Source organism: Curcuma longa, chromosome 20, assembly GCF_044706935.1.
Source record: "Curcuma longa cultivar G26 ecotype Majalengka, Jawa Barat chromosome 20, ITB_CL_G26_1.1, whole genome shotgun sequence".
Classification (NCBI taxonomy): domain Eukaryota; kingdom Viridiplantae; phylum Streptophyta; class Magnoliopsida; order Zingiberales; family Zingiberaceae; genus Curcuma; species Curcuma longa.
The window spans coordinates 10,675,060-10,696,893 of NC_133880.1; the positions used below are offsets into that span (position 1 = coordinate 10,675,060).

General features: G+C 34.1%; 1 protein-coding gene across 1 annotated transcript; it reads left to right on the top strand.

Moving 5' to 3' along the window:
• Positions 1–250: 250 nt before the first annotated feature.
• LOC141813306 (serine carboxypeptidase-like 1) lies at positions 251–20,722 on the top strand. Its single transcript, XM_074701246.1, has 14 exons — positions 251–534; positions 14,257–14,402; positions 18,345–18,424; positions 18,515–18,637; positions 18,721–18,823; positions 18,958–18,992; positions 19,057–19,158; positions 19,224–19,304; positions 19,393–19,548; positions 19,658–19,729; positions 19,830–19,948; positions 20,021–20,134; positions 20,214–20,259; positions 20,364–20,722. Exons 1-14 carry the CDS (start codon positions 383–385, stop codon positions 20,445–20,447), a joined length of 1,413 nt encoding a protein of 470 aa, XP_074557347.1. The 5' UTR covers positions 251–382; the 3' UTR covers positions 20,448–20,722.
• Positions 20,723–21,834: the final 1,112 nt, after the last annotated feature.

Sequence of the window (21,834 nt, forward strand, 5' to 3'; positions counted from 1 at the left end):
TGAAGTAAGCAATGGTGTCATACAACAACCACTAGTAGTAAAGACAAACAAATAGCTTCTGATTCTCTTCACTTTACCATTGTCTCCCTCAGAATATATAAAATCACCCCAACCTCTGTGTTGTTTTCTGCAGTTTGACTTTTTCCTGACATAGATAACTCAAAAACTAGCTTTGTTTTCTTCCATTGCCATTTTCTCTCCCTTGTCGTGTCACTTTGTGGAAGCCGGAATCAATTTTTTTTTGCTTTCTTTTCTTTTTCAACTTTGTCATTTATCTTTGTCATGCATTTCTTCCAGCCACGAGTAATTAGAGGGATTGATGAGGCGCCTCTGCTAATAAATTAATGTTTGCTGAGAAGGGCAGAGCAGAGCAGAGCAAAGGATGGCAGCTAACCATAGTCTTTTGCATGACCTCTCTTCCACACTCGTTCTTCTGCTTCTGTTCTGTTATTCTCAGGCAGGCGTTTCAGGACTCAACACCATCAGGCATCTTCCAGGATTTAAGGGGCATCTTCCTTTCTCTTTGGAAACAGGGTCACTTCTCTTCTTCACTATCTTAATTCCTTTTCTTTCTAATCTTTTATATTTTTATATTTTTTTCTTAACTGGCTAATCCAAGAATAGATATCTAGATATATATGCTGAATTCCTTATCGAGTTATATACACAGCAATTTGTATTGTCGCCTACTTTACAAATATAACGAATTCTATATCAAGATGAATATAGTTATTGAATCTTTGTTTTAGAGTGAAGAGAAAATCCAATTTTCTCTGATCGTCCTAGTTCTCTTCATATCTCCATAATCTCAATAAGCTAAGTCAAATTTAAAATTTAATATTTCTGCTAACTTGACAGGCATGTAGAAACTTAATTAGGTATTAATTTTGTAATTAGTTTGTCTCTATTCGAAACTCCTTATTGGGTTTTCAATTTAATCCTCCCAAATTTGGTTAAATAAATTAACACCTTAGCTTATTATAATTTGACCTTGCTATTGTGCAACAATGTGTTAGGGATTTGTAGTGTGTGCATGACTACATAAGCTCCCAATATGATTGATAACGTTTATAAATACTTAAATTCTTCACTTCCCTCATAAAGACCCCTCTTTATCAACTTATATACGAAAGTCATGGCTAATTCCTGGTATGATACTTCGAATACCTATTATTCTAAAAGATTGTAACAATTCACAAAACCTATCACAATTATAGTTATCATGCAATTTGATCCTCTTATCGTTCATATTATGATGTGTTCTCTTAAACATGGAAAAATATATGTCCATTCATCAAATCTCATTTTATTATTTAATATCTTGGATGTTCCACTCTCTGAAAAGTAGGGTCGTAAATAAGTCAAAGCAAGTCAAATTTTGTAGTATTCAAGCTTTTGGATAAGGTAATCAAGCCAAGTCTAAAATAAATTAAGTCATCGAAATTATTATTTAAGTTTGGCTTTGTTTCTTTTTTATGAGTTTGTTTTGATTTCTTTTTTATAAGCTTGAGCTTGGTTCGAATTTGGCTTAAGCTTGGTTCATTTAAATATTATCAAGCTCTCAATTTAGGCTTGTTTGATTGTTTGAAGCTTTTATATTTTAAGCTTGCTTTGTTAGTTATTGAGTTTAATAATACAAACTTATTTATTTATTTTAAATTTTTATTTATTTATTTAGCATATTGATAAGAGTTTTATTGATGAATATGGTTCACAAATATTGTTCATTATTCGTGAACATTAACGAGCTGGACGTATATATGCTCAAGCTTGTTTGTTTATTTTAATGAGTTGTTTAAACTTATTCATTTAATTAGTATTTTATGTGTATTAAATGAACATAAATAAATTCTTACCAAATTAAATACTAAATTTGTTCATGAACGTTGGATTCATTTACAACTCTACTAAAAAATTAATTCATAATCTCAATTCCTCTTTAATCTTACATTGATATCGAATTAATAGGCTTTTGATATCTCCTTCTATTAGGGTTGATAAGTTCTATATTAATTATGCATTCATATCTTAGCGGCATAACTGGCAACAAAAGGATATGCAACCCTTGTGCTAGGGTCTATTAGGGTTGATAAGTTCTATATTAATATGCACTCACATCTAAGCGGTTTATAGCATAATCAACAACAAAAGGACCCAACTGTTAATATAATGAGGAAATGATGCTCCTCGTGTTTTCTAGTTTGATTTGATTTGATTGATTTGTTTGATGAAATCTTTAAGTTGGTTTTGTGTCAAATGTGTAAGGGCATGATATAGTTGCACATGGAGCTTTCAAAACTTATTAATTTAACGAGGTTGAGTCAGTTTTCACTCAATGGCTTAGAAGTACGAAAATAGTGTTGGTATTTTGGAGAAGCTTGGAGGAAATTCTAGCATAGTTTATAGCAAGGATCATGATCCTATACAAGATCGATTTGGGGTCAGAATTAGGTTGATCGGGATCAGATCGTAGAATTGTACAATCCTATTAAAAACTTTTAAAATTTTATGATACATGATTAATAATTATAGAAATATCTAAAAAGATCAGTTGTATATAAATAAATTAATAATTTTACATATACATGCAACTATCGACAGTCAACATCATAAATGATATTATTATTTGTACATATTTAAATTAATTAGTAATTTAACTATTATTCTAGCATATTAATATTCGATAATATTTATATTTTCATATCATAAAGTGAAAGACTACAAAATTTATAATAACACAATAACAATAATCATATTAAATCTTAAAAATATTTTCTTGGTTCACAAAATGATCCAGTTTAAAGGTGAACAAACCAACCCCCAACAAAAAAATATATAGAATCGTTTGTAACGTAGGATTGTACCGATCCTACTCTGATTCTACCTATCCCATCAATCTTGCTTCAATTCCACTATAAAAAAAAATTATACCTGATCCAAGAGCGATTTGGTGCTTTCAGATCGTAGGGTCGTGTGGTCCGACTATCCATATCGTGATTCTGTAAATTATGATTCTGCAAACTATGAACTCTAGCATGAACAGCATAAAGAAGATGCAAATGTGATAATGAGATTGTGGGTTTGATGCTTAGATGTTAGTAAGAGGTGGATACACAAGGAAAGGAGGATCAAATGGCATGCAGAAAGATTAAGAAGCTTGGTGGATCCATTAGATCGTAGACTTGACATATGGTGGACTTTAGGATAATCTGGAATGAGGTGAACTCAAATGTGAGGAGGTTCAAACGGCATGGAGCAAGCTTGGGGAAGTTGGTACACTCAAAGGACCTAAGGCCTCTAGCAAGGTGGCCTATAGATGAGAAACATTGATAAGGTCGAAGACTTGGAGGCATGAGTGTTAGAGATTTTGTGAGTGAAATAAAATCTTGGGACATATGGTTTGGGGCAACATCATCAAGGATAATGTATTTAAGTAGGGTAGACTATCTAGTGACTTAATTTAAAGCCTTTGACTAGGGAATTGATAGTCTTAAGTAGTATTATGTGACTTAGATTGATCCCAGGACTTTGTGTAAGTTTATAGGATGGGAATTCAAGTGAAGGAGAGGCCAAGAACAAAAGTCAATCATATAAAAGGTAACCTAGTTTGAAGCACGGTAGTTGACTCTCTAGTATAGCCGTCAAGTTGGGTTAGGTCCGCCCCGCCAAGTAATTTAGGCGGGTTGAGTTGGAATTTTATCAACCCATTTTAAGATGAGTTGAGGTGGATTGGCCCGCCTAGGCCCGCGACTTGCGTGGGTTGGCCCGCGGCGGGATTGGGTTGGCCCGCGGGTTGAGAAAGTTTATTTATTTATTTTAAATTTTAAAATTAAAGTATAAAACTTAATGAATTAGTGGGTTTCATCTATTTAAAATACAATTTAAGTATAAAATTATAATTCAAACTTAAAACTTTCAATTTAATCCATTTAAATTATACTTCAAACTTAAAATTTTTAATATTTTAAATATTTTTTTATTTTTTAACAGGCCCGCGGGTTGGCCCGCCTAACCCGCGGCCCACCTTGAATTGAGTTGGGTTGGAAATTTCTCAACCCGCCAAATTGGTGGGTTAGCCCGCCCCACCATGGGTTGGTCCATTTGACAGCTCTACTCTCTAGTGCGAGAGCTAAGTGAATAGAATAATTTTGTTTTAGCAACAATCAACTAAGCAATCAACTTAATTAAGCATGATGGTTAAGTGAATAAAATAATTTTATTTTAGCAACAGTCAATTAGAGGATTCAACAATCAATTGGAAGAAATTTTCAATCAATTAGTGCTATATTCGTTGGTTGTTCAATGACTATGTTTTTCTAATCGATCGATTGGTGGTTGTTCCAATCAACTAGAGGTGAACAAAATAGATACATCAGGTATCTTTTAATATATATAGACTCTTGGAGAACTTTGAACCTCATGGGGTTGCATGAAAAAAAAAATTGGATACCCTTGTAATATTGTGTTAGTGGTCAAATATTTTTAAGGGCTTGTATAATGTTGAATGCTTGAAGTTAAGATCTTGGTATTCCCTATTGACTCATCTTTACATTTTATTCTTATTTGTAAACATCTCAAGGTTTAGAGTATAAATAGTTTGCCTCATTCCCCCCTACAAAGAGGATGGTTCTAATGTAATCTTTAGGGATGACTCACTGTACGAGTTATAGGTCGCCAATTAGGAGTGAGGGTCTTTGAAGTATGTTAAATCTCTTTGTTAATATTTTTTTCATAAATTTATCACTCTTGATATGAACAAACATGCATACCCTTTAATAACTAACATCTTTTTTGTTGATGTTGTTGTGTGCGAGATTGCAATTAAGAGGCATGGTTTATTCACTCCTACCCCTATTGCTAGACTCAAACTAACCCATCTAATCCTAACAAGCTTCAACACTTCAACAAAATGATGGAATTGGCTACCCCAGCGATCCCACACGATCAATTCCATGACCATCTGTGAGGAGGTAAATCGAGAAGTTGTAGTTGGCCACGATCGGAGAAAACATTTCCTCAGCTTCGCCGAGTTCGACTTTTGTCCACTTCAACAAGTCTGCCCTGTCGTAACCAATACAACCATATCCCGGGGGCAACAACATTAACAAAAAAGACATTAGTTATTAAAGTGTATGCATGTTTGTTCATATCAAGAGTGATAAAGGACTAACCATATTATGCATGATCGACATCCATGTCTCACCTCTAGATTTGATTTTGATTTTTGAAAGAAAAGAATAGAGTATTTCTTCAAAATGTATTTTGATGTATTTATGGTAATGAAGAAAGGCTTCAAAGGTTCAAGAGATAAGAAGGGAAAATCTTCAAGAAGAAATGGAGGGCAAATGAATACGGTTAGAGGTTTAAAGCAAATATGTTGCTTGATAAAATTTTGAGTAAGGTTAGATAGTGCTCGGATGCAAAGTATCTGTGGAACAAGATGGTCAACCTTCATCAATATCTTTGAAAGAGAAAAAGCTCAAAGTAGTGATTTAATTGAGAACAAAGGATAACAAGTTGTTGAAGAGGTCCAAAGTCGTAAATTTGAGGAGCCACAAGTTGAACTAAAAGAAGACGAAGATCTGAATTCAGCATGGATATAATGGTGAGTAGTAAAGATGAGAGACCATCTTAATCTAAATCCTTGTATAGTGAGCCGTCAACATCTTCAAGAGATGAATCCACATAAAGATCACATGAAGAAGAATCAAGCTTTACAACATTGAATAATGAGAATGATCATAAATAGGAATGCTCAAGATAGACATCGCTTAGCCCAACATATCCAATAGAAAAATAAAAAAGAAAGATATCATGTGTTTTAGATACAATGACAAGTTACTATAAAAGTAACTATCCAAACATTAACAAGGAGAAAATCAAGATCAAGGAAAAAAATAAAATTATTTTCTTTGGGTGTAAAAAGAGTGGGCATTGCAAGATTTGATGATTGGAGATCATGAAAAAGTTGAAAATTCCAAGACTATATACCCTCATAAAGTTTATTGTTGGAACAAGTGGTTATATAGGATGGTTGGTAGAAGCGGAGGGTGAGTATGGTTTGTGTTTGAAAATTGTTACAATCCCAACAAGTTCACAAATACAAAGTTAGTAGTGGATTCATGGAGCACAAAGCCCTTAATTCCCCCTTCTTGTGGCATCAATTGCTCTAGCAATCAACTAATCTAATTATTGTTGGTTGTGCCATTAGTTGACTCATCTAGTTTAATCGTTATCTAATCCAATGGTTGCAACTTGTTGACATTGTCTTATTATAGCATCAATCAATTGATAAATACTATTATTTGATTAGTCTTGATCAACTTGGACTATTTCCTTTAGATCATGATCGGTTCTGATGCTAATTGCTTCATTCAGGGTCCATCACTAAACTGATCTACAGAGCTTCATTCCTTCTTGTTTCTTAGTCGACTAACAATTTGAACACCATCAATTGACTAGTTCACACTTTCTAGTTGATTGTTGGTAAAGAAGTTGTTTCCTATTGTTTCTTGAGTTGACTCAACCACTAGTTGACTAGTCAATATTTTTAATTGATTATGTTGATTATGACCTATCTAATGACAGAGTCTACCTAGATTAAAAGCTACCATCACCTAATACATTTGACTTCAACTCTTATTGTTGGGTTGCAAATGTGCAAACATAGTCCCACATCTAAAACACATGGGAAAGATCATGGGTTTAAAAGGATGAAAAGTATCTCCATTGGCATGAGGCCTTTTGGGGAGAGCCCAAGAACAAAACCATGAGGGCTTAGGTCCAAAATGGACAATATCATGCTATTGTAGAGATACAGACATCCTTGGGGACCCTACAATTGGTATCAGAGCGAGGCCGCTCTTCACCGGACTAACCGCCGGATGAGCCATGATCCGGATCTAACCATGTGGATTGAACCTTAAAAACAAAGGAAGTAGGGGCTCCCGTGTTTGAATCAAGAGGACCAGACACTGGGCAGGAAGTCCTAGTAGGTCGGGTAGACCGAGGGGCATGAAGTCCTGGTTGCGACTGGGCAGGAAGTCCTAGTAGGTCGGGTAGACCGAGGGGCATGAAGTCCTGGTTGCGGCTGGGCAGGAAGTCCTAGTAGGTCGGGTAGACCGAGGGGCAGGAAGTTCTGGTTGCGGCTGGGCAGGAAGTCCTAGTAGGTCAGGGTGGACCGAGGGGCAGGAAGTCCTGGTGGATCGAAGATTCAGACATCAAACGGAGGCTTTCCGTTTGAGGGGGGTCTGTGATCTTTTGTTTGAGGGAGGGATTGTTGGGTTGCAAATGTGCAAACATAGTACCACATCTAAAACACATGGGAAAGATCATGGGTTTAAAAGGATGAAAAGTATCTCCATTGGCATGAGGCCTTTTGGGGAGAGTTCAAGAACAAAACCATGAGGGCTTAGGCCCAAAATGGACAATATCATGCTATTGTGGAGATACAGACATCCTTGGGGACCCTACACTTATCTCACCATACAGTAGTCTTCCACCACATGACTATCTTCTATCAAGCTTATCCTTAGATGCACAAGGCCCTCGACTTCCTTCTTAAGTCATCCTTCTTATTCTGCTTATGTAGTCCACCTACAATAATCTCCCTCAAATGCATCAAGCCTAGGCTCTTTTCTTATGCCATCATTCACTCTTTATTTATATACTTTGCTCCTCAGACATAGTTGCATCCCAATTCTTCTCATTCTATAATTCCTCAAGTGCACAATTCTACCTTTCTCTTATCTCCATAAACCCGCGCCACTGGCTGACTATGACCTTAGCCATGGTAAGTCATCTCCATATGTGTATTTACATATTCCTACACACTTAAATACACTTATCAAATCTAAACACAAGGCTCTTCTTTGCTGCATTACAAGTTCGTCGAAAACATAAAATATAACAGGAACGTAAACAGTTTAGTTAACTATTTGGTCTTGACTTCATATTTTCAGTGAAATCCTAGGTCAGACCGATGCCTATTGTCCCCCTTACCGAGAACGCGTCCTCACCCACTCTACTCTGGAGAATTTATCTTGTGCCAACCAAGTCTTTCAGACTTATTGAACTTTTACTTACCTCAATCCTTGGCTCCAAGGACTTCCATTGCTAGACGTTTAGTACTCCAGACCGGCCTAGACTTTCGCCTGGTGCTCTTGATCCGTTAAGACTTCCTGTCTAGTTCTCTTGATCAGGATTTCCTTGCACAGTCCTCCAAATTAGGTCTTCCACCTAATCCTCCATATTAGGACTTCATTTGTCTAGCCTCTAACTAGGACTTTCACTGCCTAGCCGTAACTAGGACTTTCATATACCTAGCCACAATTAGGGCTTTTCTGTGCTACCTACACACTCAGTTCAGCTCATCAGATCACTTTATACACTTAACTTGAACCCTTTACCATTATTAAAACTCAAGTTCGATCATTTATTGCTCCCTACACCAACATCTTCTTCCTTTCATTTTGTCATTTTGTTCAGGAAATTATTATCGCTGGAATAACCATGCCATATAGGTTTGCTGCTCCTTCTTGATAATAAATTATACGACCTTTGAATAGTGATGTGATCCCCTCTGTTCAATCCAATTCAAATCATCGGGTTGATTCAAGCCGTTAGATACAGAATCAAACCGTAGGTCCTCTCTTAGATCGCTTGTCTCCCCCTTCGACTAGTATCAAAGAGGAGATACGACATGTGACTTAGGAAAGTTATCCTGAGGAGATCTAGATGAGGATACTAGTAGAGGCAGCTTTGCTCAAGGTTACTAGTTAATGTCATTTCCGCTTTGCATTATTCAAAAGGTATAATGTTGTTTATGTCTTATTTACGATTATGTTTGCATGTGCATGTGTCCTTGGATGGATTTTATGCGTAATTAGTGAAAAAATATTTATTACGCTTCCGTACTATGTTTTGTGAAATATAAAATTTTAAATTATGTATATTAAAATCCAACCGTCATGCCTTTAAAGCATACCTCCCCCTTAAAGCATACTTCTTTTACACTTGTTGGTATTTGAAGCCTTTTGATATTTCAAGAATTAAAGACCTCCCCCTTGTTATTTCAACAATAATTTTCTAGAATTCCTAAACATTTAATAAATTTCAACCAAAATGTTATGAGGTTTAGAGTTTAACCGTCCCCTCAATTCTTCAATTTTTTCCTTTTTAACACTCCCCTTTTTGATTTTACTAACAAACTCTCTCTTTAAATGCTTATCCAAGCAGTAGAGGGTTAAGGATAATTAGAAATATAAGAGCAAAAGTAAAATGACTGAAATAATTAAGTTTTAATTGAAATCCTATGTGTCAGCCAACTAAAGTAACTACCAATCGATTGTCTAGAGACCAATTGATAAAAATTTCTGAATCAACTGTTGTCTAAGAGTTTCAATAGTTTAAATTAAAAATGCATAAGTAATTTTATATTTTTTAAAAAATTATAAAAATTTATACAAATATTATTTATGCTAGTGACTATAAGTGAAAAAAATATTTTCTAAGAAAATTATTTTTTTAAAATGATATAAAATTAAAAATTTTAATATTTCACTCTGTATCAATACTATCAATGATGACTTCTATTAGTAGATAGATTGCATAAGGGTTTCCAAAAACTATTCTAAAAATAATTTAAAATATTTTTTAATTATATTCTTAGGGTTAAATGTACATGACTTGTATATTAATTTTTTCCATGACTGATCAATACTAAATTTACATAAATTGATGATGCTTAGTTTATCTAGATACACTATATCAACATCTTGAACTTAGTTCATCATCCTAACATGACTTGATCCTATGATCCTTGTGAGATGTAAAAGATTCTCCCTATGTTAGATGATCATGCATATATATGCATTCCTAATTACCTAGCATATCAAATAATATAATTTGTCATTAATTTCATGAAATTGTATTAATGCATGTGGCATGTAAATGAATATGGCGTGCAATGCATGTTTTAGTTGTCATGACAAAAATTTTAATAACATGCATGTTCTAGTGGCAAGAAACCACAATCATGTATAACAAGGGTTTAAAACTTAATCATGACATGACATGCATATTCTAATGTGTGTATCAAGTATGTAAGAACTTGTTATAGTGCACATGGATCTTACAAAGTTTGTCTATTCAGTTTTTGCTTAATGGCTCGAAAGCCTAGAATGAGTGGTACAGTTGTGGATGAGCTTGGAGGACACTCTTCAGTGAGGAGCATAGGCAGTTTTTGATATGATTGTGAGATCATGGATTTCATGGCTCATGCAAGGAGGATTAAATGGCAAGAGAAAGTTTGTGGATATTTGTTCATTCGATAGAATGGTAGCCTAATATTATGTGGAAACTAGGGTAGCCTGGAAGGAGGTGGATTCGAAGGCAAGGAGGATCAAATGACATGAATTAAGGCCAAGGAAATTGGTGCATTCAATAGATACATAAGAGTGTAAGAGATTGCTTGTGCTCTTGATAACATCATTGAGAATGATACATTTAGGATAGACTACCTAGTGACTTGGTTTTAAACCTTTGATCAGGTGATTGATGGTTCCAAGTTTCTATGACTTAGATCAATTCCTAGACTTTGCATAGGGTTACAAAGAGGTGAGCCTAGTGAAGGAGGGACCACTAACAAGAGTCTATTGACTAAAAGGTAAGTCTAGTTGATTGGAGAACTATAGATGACTGGTGATTGAGTGCAAGTGTTCAATAAACAAAATATTTTTGTTTAAAGCAACATATGACTAGATAAGAATTATAGTCTATAGGCCTGAGCGCACAACTAAAAGGATTTTTTTAATTGATTTGTAATATAGTGGTCATCTATCCAATGGGTACATTTGCCTAATCAGTCGAGTAGGGATTATTTTAATTGATTGGAGATAAACAAAATAACGTACTGGAGGCCTTTCTATATATAAGCTCTATCAGAGCTTTGAGTCTCATGGAGTTGCATGAAAACATTCAAATGCCCCTTTAATCTTGCGTAGAGACTTTCAAAGATCTCCAAGAGCTTGGACAAGATTGAAGGCTTCAACTAAAGTTGTCATAATTCTCTATTAACTTATTACCTTTGGATTTCATGTAAGCATCTTAAGGTTTGGTGTGTGAGAGATTTCCCTAATACCTTTTGTGAAGGGGTGGCTCTAGTGCAATATTCGGGGGTGTCTAAACCAAAGGAGTCATAGGTCGTCGATATGGCACAACATCTTTGAACATTGTTTAATCTCTTTGTTAGCATGCATGTTTCTTATATGTATTATTTTTTCTATGAACTCTATACTCTTGACACTTCAGCAAAAGGTGGAATCTGTCATCCCAATGGGCTCATACAATTGGCCCCACGACTATCTATGAGGAGGTAAATTGAGAAGCTGTTGTTGGCCATTACGGGGAAGGCATTGCCTCGATTTCGATGAGATTCGACCTTTACCCACTCAACAAGTCTGTCCTGCACTAACTAACTTAATCATGCCCCAGGGGCACTATACTCTTGACACAAACAAACACACAAGTGCATCCTAAAACAAATAATGTCTTGGCTTATTTTTATTGTATATGAGATTACAATTAAGGGGTGTCACCAATTCATGTGTATCACCGTAGCCAAAAACTCCAATTGATACATTGAATTCTTGCATGATAGCCTCAAATTTAAGGAATATTTTCACATGAGAGATCCATAGACAATAAGAAAATACCAAATCTGTTTTGATGGCAAGTCACGTACATTGGCTTTATTACCAATCGACCACCCAAGCTATATACTTGTCTAAGCATCACTATTTTTATAGATGCACTCCAAAAAAAAATATTTGTGATGAATTTTATGATGAATTTTTAAAAAAATCATCTTAAAATATTTTTGCAACGAAGTCCATGACAAAAAGTTTTTTTATTATTAATAGGTCATCGTCAAATTCTGCGATGAAATAATAAAAATTCATCAAAAATTTTATGATAAACTTTTATTTCGTCATAAAATTCATTGTAATTTTGTGACGATGATATAATTCGTCGCACAATTCACTCAAATGGAAATCTGCGACGAAAATTAATTTTCATCGTAGATTTGCAATCAAAATTAGTGTTCCTCACAAATTTGTGATGAAAATAGATTTGTCGCAAATCTGCGACGAAACATGTTTTCATCACAAAGTCTACGATGAATCCATTTTCGTTGCAAATTTGACAACGAACCCCAATTTTCATCATCAAATTTACAACGAACTACGATTTTCATTGTCAAATTTACAACGAATCATTTTTCATCACAGATTTGCAATGAATCCTTTTTCGTCACAGATTTGCGACGAAAATTGATTTTTATCACAAATTTGTGATAAATTTGTAATGAAAATTATTCATAGTAAAATTTATCATAAATCCTAATTTTTTTTATTATGTTTACAAATATTATATTCCAAACATATTTATAACATACACAATTCAACATTCCAATATATCATACAACCCAACACATCATATTTAACATTCCAAATAAGTCATATTCATACAAGTCAAAACAAACAAACTTTCCAAATAAATATACAAGTCACATTTCATACAACACAATATACACTAATTTAACAAGTCAAACTTAAATAATATCAAACAAATCATCATATCCAACATTACAATATCTAATAAGTCATCATATCTAACATTACAATCTAACAAGTCATCATGCATATCCAAATGAAAATATCCCATAGCAAACGGTCTCAAAACGATGGCAAGATACAAAAAAATTATTATTGTCGTCTTCCTCCTCAACAGACACTTCCCTTCTCCTTTCATACTTCCTCTTATTATTTTCCTGCATTAGAAAGTAAACAAACAAAAAGTATCATTTTGTATAAGAAAGAAAATCATATAAATTAATATAAAACTTAATATGTAAAGCTTTCAATATGGATTTTCAATTTCCACCGCCTTCCTTGGCCTCACCAATTATGTTCAAAACAAATTAACACTACTAATAAAAATATAAAAATGAAGGGTTCACAAACTCAATCAAATAATAATTGTTCAAAAATACTAATTTTGAGGCAAACAACATTCATACACAACATTGTCATAAAGAATCATCACCACCATCATCATCATCATTATCATCATCGAAACCAAAAGGAATTTGACCTAGAGTGGAGTGTAACTAAAAATGTTGAATAATGTGGTCCTATTATTGGCACATTTCCTTCATTCCTGATCTCTTTACGCATTTTCATCAATCTATTTTTTCACGTTTTAAACTAGGATATGAAACATAGAATACTTGAATCGCTAGCTTGTTGTGCCAACATAAATAGTTCATATTTCTTATACAATCTCTTATGATTTATTTCAACTAAATTATGCCATGGATGCATCTTCATCCCTCCGACATGGTCAAACTAGCGACACATAAATAAAATAATTCACATTTTTATACCTTAATTTCGTTGCTAAAATAACTCCAACACAAATTAGCGATGAATTATTTTCGTTGCTAAAATTCATTGTTAATAAATTATTTTTTATAATGATGTAAGAACATTGGAGAAACTTAGTTTGTAAATTTTATCCACAATTGTTGATGTCTAATCCAGACATTACTATGATCAAAGATATTTAATACTGTTACTTATAAGTATTAGTATCATTAACATCAATATAGCAGCACTGCTATATGGATGTTTTTATATTACAATCATTAAATTACTTGGGTTAAATAAAATTTGTAATAAAAGAATGCGTACCTTCATTCACAGTGTAATTACATATCACGTGTTCATTCACTATGATTGCTTTAAGGCACCCTCACCAACAAATTTTTCATCCCCTTATTTAACTTCTTAGTTCTTTTAACCTTGAAGTTTCTAGTGAGTTGGCTTAGGTTGATTACATTCCATTCTTAACTCCATATCTGACTAAGTTTTCACACATATAACCAAAATGTTTTATGCTTCAACTTGCAAATAAAATTGTTCAATATAAGCCATAGCTAGAGAAATAGAAATAGAGAATGTGTTGTGAGGTAGCTAACTCTCAACAGGGATGTAATCTAACTTATCATACTTCAAAACAAACTATAACGGAAGCCAAAGTTTGAAAGATACTCCTAGGTTGTTGTGTCTCTGCCCTTTGTGACTCAACAAATTTACACATTTTGTGTCATTATTTTTGAGAAAATATTTTTTAAAGAACTGTAACTACCAGTTATTCATAATTTATTGATGTTTGCTTGTGTTTTATTCTTAGGTATGTGAACGTGGATGAGGCTAATGATGTGCAATTGTTCTACTACTTCATACAATCTGAGAGAAATCCAAAAATTGATCCTCTAATAGTTTGGATAACAGGAGGTCCAGGATGTTCAGCTTTGTCAGGATTATTGTTTGAGATAGGTGATTAATTACTACTATACTTTCATTAACTCCTATTTATATAATGGATAACTTTTAAATTTAGCATTACTTTTTTTGGTCAAAATTAAGGATTTACTTTCTCCGACATGAATAATATAAAAGAACAATTAAATGCTAAACCAATTCAACAATGTACAATTAAATATATTTTGACTAATGCTCAGCAGTTTAAGTTAAATGATCTCTCGTATTCTGCACTCCCAATAGGTCTGATATACTTTATCTCCATATCTTATTTCTTATGCTATTGGAATACAACTTGTCAATAACTCAACATAGAATTACTGTACAGTTCTTGATTGTTCCTCTATCATGGTTCAGAGAAGAACATGTTTGATAAGTGTTCAAGCAACAACAATGAGTCACTCCCACATATGCTTCCAAATGCAAAATGATCTTAAAGAGCACAACTTTGCATTTTGAGGACAAATGGCTCTTGATTATCATTGCTAGACTACCAACTCACAAAGTAGACTCCACTCCACTTCCATCAAAATGCATATGGAAAGAACCTAGAAATAAGAAATCACAATGATGATCATCCATGAACTTGGACTAATAGTATCTTCAAAACAATACCACGCCACTCGATAAATCTCATAACTAAAGTAGAAACTGTAGACCTAGAAAAGGAGAACAAACAATGTATATATTCAAGTTTTTTTTACCAAATGATTGTAGTTTGGAAGGAAAATTAACTTAATGATCGCCTTCTTCATTAATTTATGTATATTCACTTATGTATGAGAAAATAAATTATAATGTTATCACCTAGGATTCTTATATCAATTTGAATATCTTTATTTTTCTATTTTTTTCAATTTCTATGAAATCTTTATGATGGTTTTTCTCTTGTGTTGACAACACTTTCCAACTCCTTGTTGTCATCTCTTTGTCAGTCTCATCATCTTAAGAACTTGAATTTTTATTTTTTAGAATATTTAGCACTTCTAAGCCAATCTCCAAAACTAATCTTAGTAAACTAATCAAGCATATTCTTCCTTTGAAACTAGGTCCACTCACTTAGGATTCAAACATCTAGCGCAACTCAATTAAATAACCATAAACCAAAGTAGAAAAGAGGACACCTTGAGTTATTTTCTTTTACAGAATTGCTCACAACTTGGAGCTTCTTGTGCACCCACTGCTTGTTCTCATTTCATGTGGTTGACATATTATTCGCTCCTTAGAAAAATTAGGTCTTGATATGGAACACAAATAAGAGGAGAGTTATAATCCCATTCAATATTTGCAATATTTCATCATGAAAAAATGATGGAATACCTAACTCAAATGGATCTTGTCCCATTAGATATAAAGAATCTAAAGGATCTAATAAGTATAGAATTTCAAAAACTAGTAATTTTGTCATGGTTTTGTAATTGTTGCAAGTTGAATGATTGTTATGTATTTTGGTGCTTTATGCCAATGAAGCCTCATAACTTTTACCTATGTTTAATTTCCTAAACACATACATCCTAGTGCAATTATTCTAACCCATGAAGGCGCATGCATGTAATTCAAATAGCCTAGCTATTTTCAACCAAGTTGAAAGTGAAGGTTGTGTTGATGCCAATTAATTTCTCTAGATTGGTTTTGACTATATTGATTTATCTACGCTTTCATTTATTTCTTGATTTGTATAACTTGTATTTATTTGATTGGAATGAACAATGAACTAAAGGAAAGAGACAATCAAAATACTAACAAAATAAAGGAAGGATTGGAGACCATCACAAAGTTTGATCCAAAGCCATATCCAATTGTGGGCTTCACAATCACTCTCTTTCATAACCATGGAGATCATTATAGAAGTGGTTTTCTCTTCAATCCTCCTTTCTTCACAACCAAGGAGATCATCATCAATGTAGTTTTCTCCTCTATCCTCCGTATGTTCTTGAGCGAAATTATATGTTATCTACCCTCAATCCAAGTTGGGCTTGGATTTTGTTAATCTAACAAAATCCAAGTTGATCTTGGCATCCTCATGTCGAGCTTCACAATAAAACCTTGTTGAGTAAAAGGTCTGAAAAGGTGACCGAGGTATGGCCTAGACTTCGCACCCTTTTTTAAGGAGATCAACTCTAATCCCTCGCACATCAAAACAAAGAAGGAAAACTTGTGTGATAAATTCTATTTGGATTTGAGTCAATCAGCACTATTGTAATTCCACTTTACACTTCTATAAATACATAGTTGTATAATAAAATACGTTAATAGGTTTATTTCATTAAAAATTGAAGCACAAGTCCCAAAGTTCATAACTTCACTGTGATGAGGTCTATATATTATGAATTCAAGACTTTTTTTCTCTTTCATGGATAAACACAATAGATATTATGATTTTATAATCTTTTAAATTAGCTCAAACTTTAGTTGAAAATAAAGGCAAGACTAAATTGGGTTAAGAAGAGCTCGACTGAACTAGATTTTTGGTTAGGCTTATCATGGTCTGAGTAATGGGCACTAGATTTGTCACACAAGAATTACATCAACTATTGTGAATTATTGAAGTGGGTCTACATGATATTCTACACATGGCTCCTAGCTCCATTCTATATACCTTAATGGTGAGGGGTAGTCCAATAATGGATCATCATGTGGTTGAGCATGCTGGTTTGCTCAGTCAAGTCAAGTGAGTTGGTCAGTAGACCCCCAATTAGTCAAGGGTTTGGAAGTTAAGTGAGTCCGTTCATGAGAGTCAAACGAGTTGATTAATTCAATCTAGGTGAGTTGGATGAGCTTAATGAGTCGAATGGGTTGGGTGTGATAGATAATCATAACGTGCCAAACCAACATATCCATTTTCATAGATAATCATAACGTGCCAAACCAACATATCAATCATCTCTCTCTTTTCATCGGTCCAATTTTATATACTTATTTTAATCCCTTGAAATAAATAAGGCCTCTAGTCTTTGTGTATGCCATTATGTTATGGCTAAGACACAATAGATATTGAAGTACACTACCTTTTATCTAGTTTAGACTTAGATGTAGAAGTGGCCTAGAAGTGATTGGGCAAAGTAGAGCTTGCTCAATACGGGTTAGGATTAACACAACCAACTATCGGGGTGCAAAGTCAAAGGGGATTGAGTTCGGTCGAGTTGTTGATAACTTAGATGTGGTGAATCACTATATAGTAGATTTAAATTTTACAAATTACATATAGTGGAGTTAATCTGTGGATTCAGTGGTATTGTATGAACTACAATGGCATTGCATGAGTTAATAGCGACGTAGAGGAGAGTATTGAAGATGATAGTCCAAGATGGTGCCTAGTTGTTGATAAGGAATTACTCAAAACATAGTGAATTATTATTGAATGTAAATGTCCAATTCTATGTGGCATTGACCACCTTTTATAAGCCTCAAAGTGAGTGTCTATCCAATAACGGAGTTTCATGTGGTTATAGTGCATCTTGTTTGCAATAGTTTTTATTTGTTGATTAAGTTGTTCAGATATGTGCTGACTTCAAGCTAGTGTAGCCTCAAGTACTTGAATCAATCCTTGTTCAGACTGAATTTTCATCATATAAAATATACATGTGGAGCTCGTCCATCAGTTGCTAAAATGAATTAATAAAATTTCCCACATCATTCCCTCTTGGTTGCTTAAAGCCAAATACAACCTTTATGTGCATCACCTTAAATGGATGATAGAAGTCGAAGCTTAGCCACAGTTTGTGTTCAAAAATCTACCCAATAGTACATATTTCAATCCTATTTAAGCCTATAAACACTGATACGTATGCTATGGGTGCATTTTCTTTGCAAGAGTAAACTAGAATAGGCAATTATATTTTGATATGACTATAAAAGAAGGGGAATCCATAATTTGTATCTAATCAGAGTTCAATATCATATACAAGTGTTCAAAATAGTAAATATTGAATTTAACAATTTGGTCTTTGCTTTAAGGCCCCCTACAATTTGATGTAGCTGGCTACACAGAAGGCCTTCTCCCCTCTTTGCTGTACAGGCAATCCTCCTGGACACAAGTAATTTTTTATATCATTTTTTCATTTCTTGTTTGACTAATACAATCTTTTTTCATCAAACTTTAACTACTCTAGTCTTTGATGATTCAGGTGGCAAACATCATCTTTCTTGATTCACCAGTTGGCACTGGATTCTCTTACTCAAGCACCCCACAAGGTCAAGTAACTAGTGATACCATATCCTCCAATGATGTCTGCACATTTATCAAGAAGGTTTGAACTTGCCCCTCAAACTAAATCATCATTTCCTTTTCATAGAAGGATAAGGATAAATGAACAACTAGAATTTTGTGCAGTGGTATGCCGACCACCCATCATTCATCTCCAACCCTCTCTACATTGGTGGGGACTCCTACTCTGGCCTTGTAGTGCCGGTTATTGCTCAATACATAGCTGAAGGTTTGGGTTGACTCTTTTTTTTTTTTAATCTTATAATAGACAGTCCTACTTGTTCCATTAAGCCAGTAGTTGTTTATATTAAGGACTTGTAGCAATGCAAATGAAATGATTGAAGAGTATTTGTTCTTGTCCAGGAAGAGCACAAGATGGTTTGCAGTTCAATCTCAAGGTATCAGCATCATATTTCTAATTTTTATATAGTTAACAGAATTACTAACCAAATTGATTGGTAGGGCTACCTAGTTGGTAATCCTTCCACAGAATTTAGTTATGATGGGAATGCAAAAATCCCTTATGCCCATGGGATGGGTCTGATTTCTGATGAGCTTTATGAGGTAATAAATTGATCATCTTTTCCACAAATTAATCGCCAAATCTTTATTTAGTTTTCTTTTAATAGGCAACTAAGAAGAGCTGTAAAGGGGAGTATCTGACTCCCGGCAATGCAGAGTGTGAGAGTAATTTAGAAGCTGTGAATCAAGTCAGGAAACAACTTTTAATTTTACTTTGTTTTTATGATTATTATGTTGTCTAAAACTCCTGGAATTAGTTTTCGAATTTAATCGTAGGGACTGTTTGGGATCAACAATGTTCACATCCTGGAACCTTTGTGCTTCTTTGCAAGCCCAAAACCAGGTGAAGTCTCCACAGGTAGAAGGGAGCTGCTGCTTGAAGAAAATTTTAAGGTCCCATTGCTCAAGGCAGATCTTCCTTTGTCATGCAGGGTAAGGGTAAACTTGTTCCTAGTTTTTATTCGATAGGAATATTAACTTTTATTATTTTTGACAAATTTAGGAGTTACTAAACACTGATCTGATTCTTTCTTGCTGTTAGAGCTCTGCGTACATGCTCTCCTACTTGTGGACAAACAATGACACTGTTAGACAAGTTCTTGGCATTCACAAAGTATGCTCTGAGATTAGACCATATAAGATATAATTTTTTTAAAAAGATATGTGATCTTATGACATTTGACATTTTAACTAGGTGTACTGAATACATGCAGGGAACAAAGCCATTCTGGATAAGGTGCAACTACGGTATCAACTTCACAAATGATGTTCCAAGTTCTTTACAATATCATTTCTCCTTAACTAGCAATGGCTATAGAGCTCTAGTGTACAGGTGAACAACTTTTGTTGCTAATTGAATACTGTGATTGCTTTTCTTCACGTTTTATTATTTACTCATTTGCAGTGGAGACCATGACATGACTGTGCCATATTTGGGAACACAAGCATGGATAAGATCCCTCAACTTCTCCATTGTGGATGATTGGAGATCATGGTGGGTGGACAACCAAATTGCAGGGTGAGATTACTTTTTTGTTTTTGAATATTTCAGATTTCTTTCACTTCCATGGTTTCTCAAGATGTCATTTTCATTGTAGCTTCACAAGGCGATATTCGAATAATCTCACTTTTGTGACTATCAAAGTGAGTTTATTTTATTTCATTCGCAAAAGTTCACAAATGAGAATTTCTTAATATGACTTAATTAGTCTTATCTTCGGTCTATTTTATTGAAATTATATATGTAGGGAGGTGGCCACACAGCTCCAGAGTATCTACCAAGAGAATGTCTAATGATGGTCGATAGGTGGCTTTCGGAAGTTCCTTTGTGAGGTTATTATGGTATACCTCTTCATTCGATTAGTCTATCATAGTGATTATTGGAGGGTAGATATTTGAAAGAAGTGATACCATATCCTTTACGCCTACATATACAATGAAAGAGTTGCAAAACTTGTGCTGAAATTGTCAAATTTAGTTAGTGCAATATTATTATTATAGGTATGTGGAGGTATAGATGTAAAAGTCACTGCCAATGATGCACTTTTATATAAAATAATCTATGTAATTTTATTTTGAAAATGGACAATAAATTATTAGTCCAAAATTATGCATGTACTTTGTTTCATTTTATTTTTTAAAATCAGTACAGGATGAAGATCTACCTATGTTGTGGTGCTAGGGGTGGGTTGGCTTGTCGACTGCATCAAGAACGTCATCAAGAACAATAGAGACAACCAAAAGCACGCAGTCGAGAGACAACGATACAATTCAAATCATCAGTGTTAGTAATGTGCCATACAAATTGGTAATACAAGTGTTAGCGAATTGAATATGACCACACTTGAAAGAATCGATAGGGCCATTGAAGGTGCAAGATAATGCAATCAATTTTGAAGATATACTACATACTTCCAAACACCTTTGGGGTAACAATGGTTGCACACAGCAAAAAAAAAAAACATTGCAATGACCTATGAGAAGCTGAGTTTGAGGTTCATACAAGAGAGTATGGAGCTAGTCAATCAACTAGAGTTTATTGGTTTTCTCATTATGTATTGCATCTCTACCGCCATGTTTCAAATCCTTTGGAATGGAGAAGAAACAACCAATTTAGAAGTCCTTGAGACATATCACGAAGATGTCCTCTTATTACGACTGCAAGGATAGTTCACACTTGTTCGATAATTTTATTCTCATTTTTAGTTGTTATTTATGCAGCGGAATAGATGAACAAAACAAAACAAGAACTCAAACCACATAAGAATTTACATGGTCCAAAATTCTCAATTCCAGATCTATAAGGTGGATCACTCCTTACGATCACTATTATCTTCTTCATTCTTAGATATCTTCCAGAGGTGAAGAAACCTCTTACAACACCTATTCTTATAAAGAATGCAAGAGTTACAAAAATATAAGCAAGAAGAAATAAAAGGAAACAATTAAACTTTACAACTCTTATTTTGCTTTCTTTGAAGATGACTTTGCGTTGCTCTTTGGAGACCTTAGAATATAGTAACATTCGACTCAAGATCTCCTTTAAGTGTTGTCATAAAAATCACCACGAAATCATCTTTTATTTTTATCGACACTCATTAATTGACTACAATGTATCAAATGCTCCACTATTCCAACACAAAATTCAAACGTTTTCCCTGTACCCTTTTTAGTAATGACCTCCTATGGGTTCCCTTTTTTTACAACCGCTAACCGTAA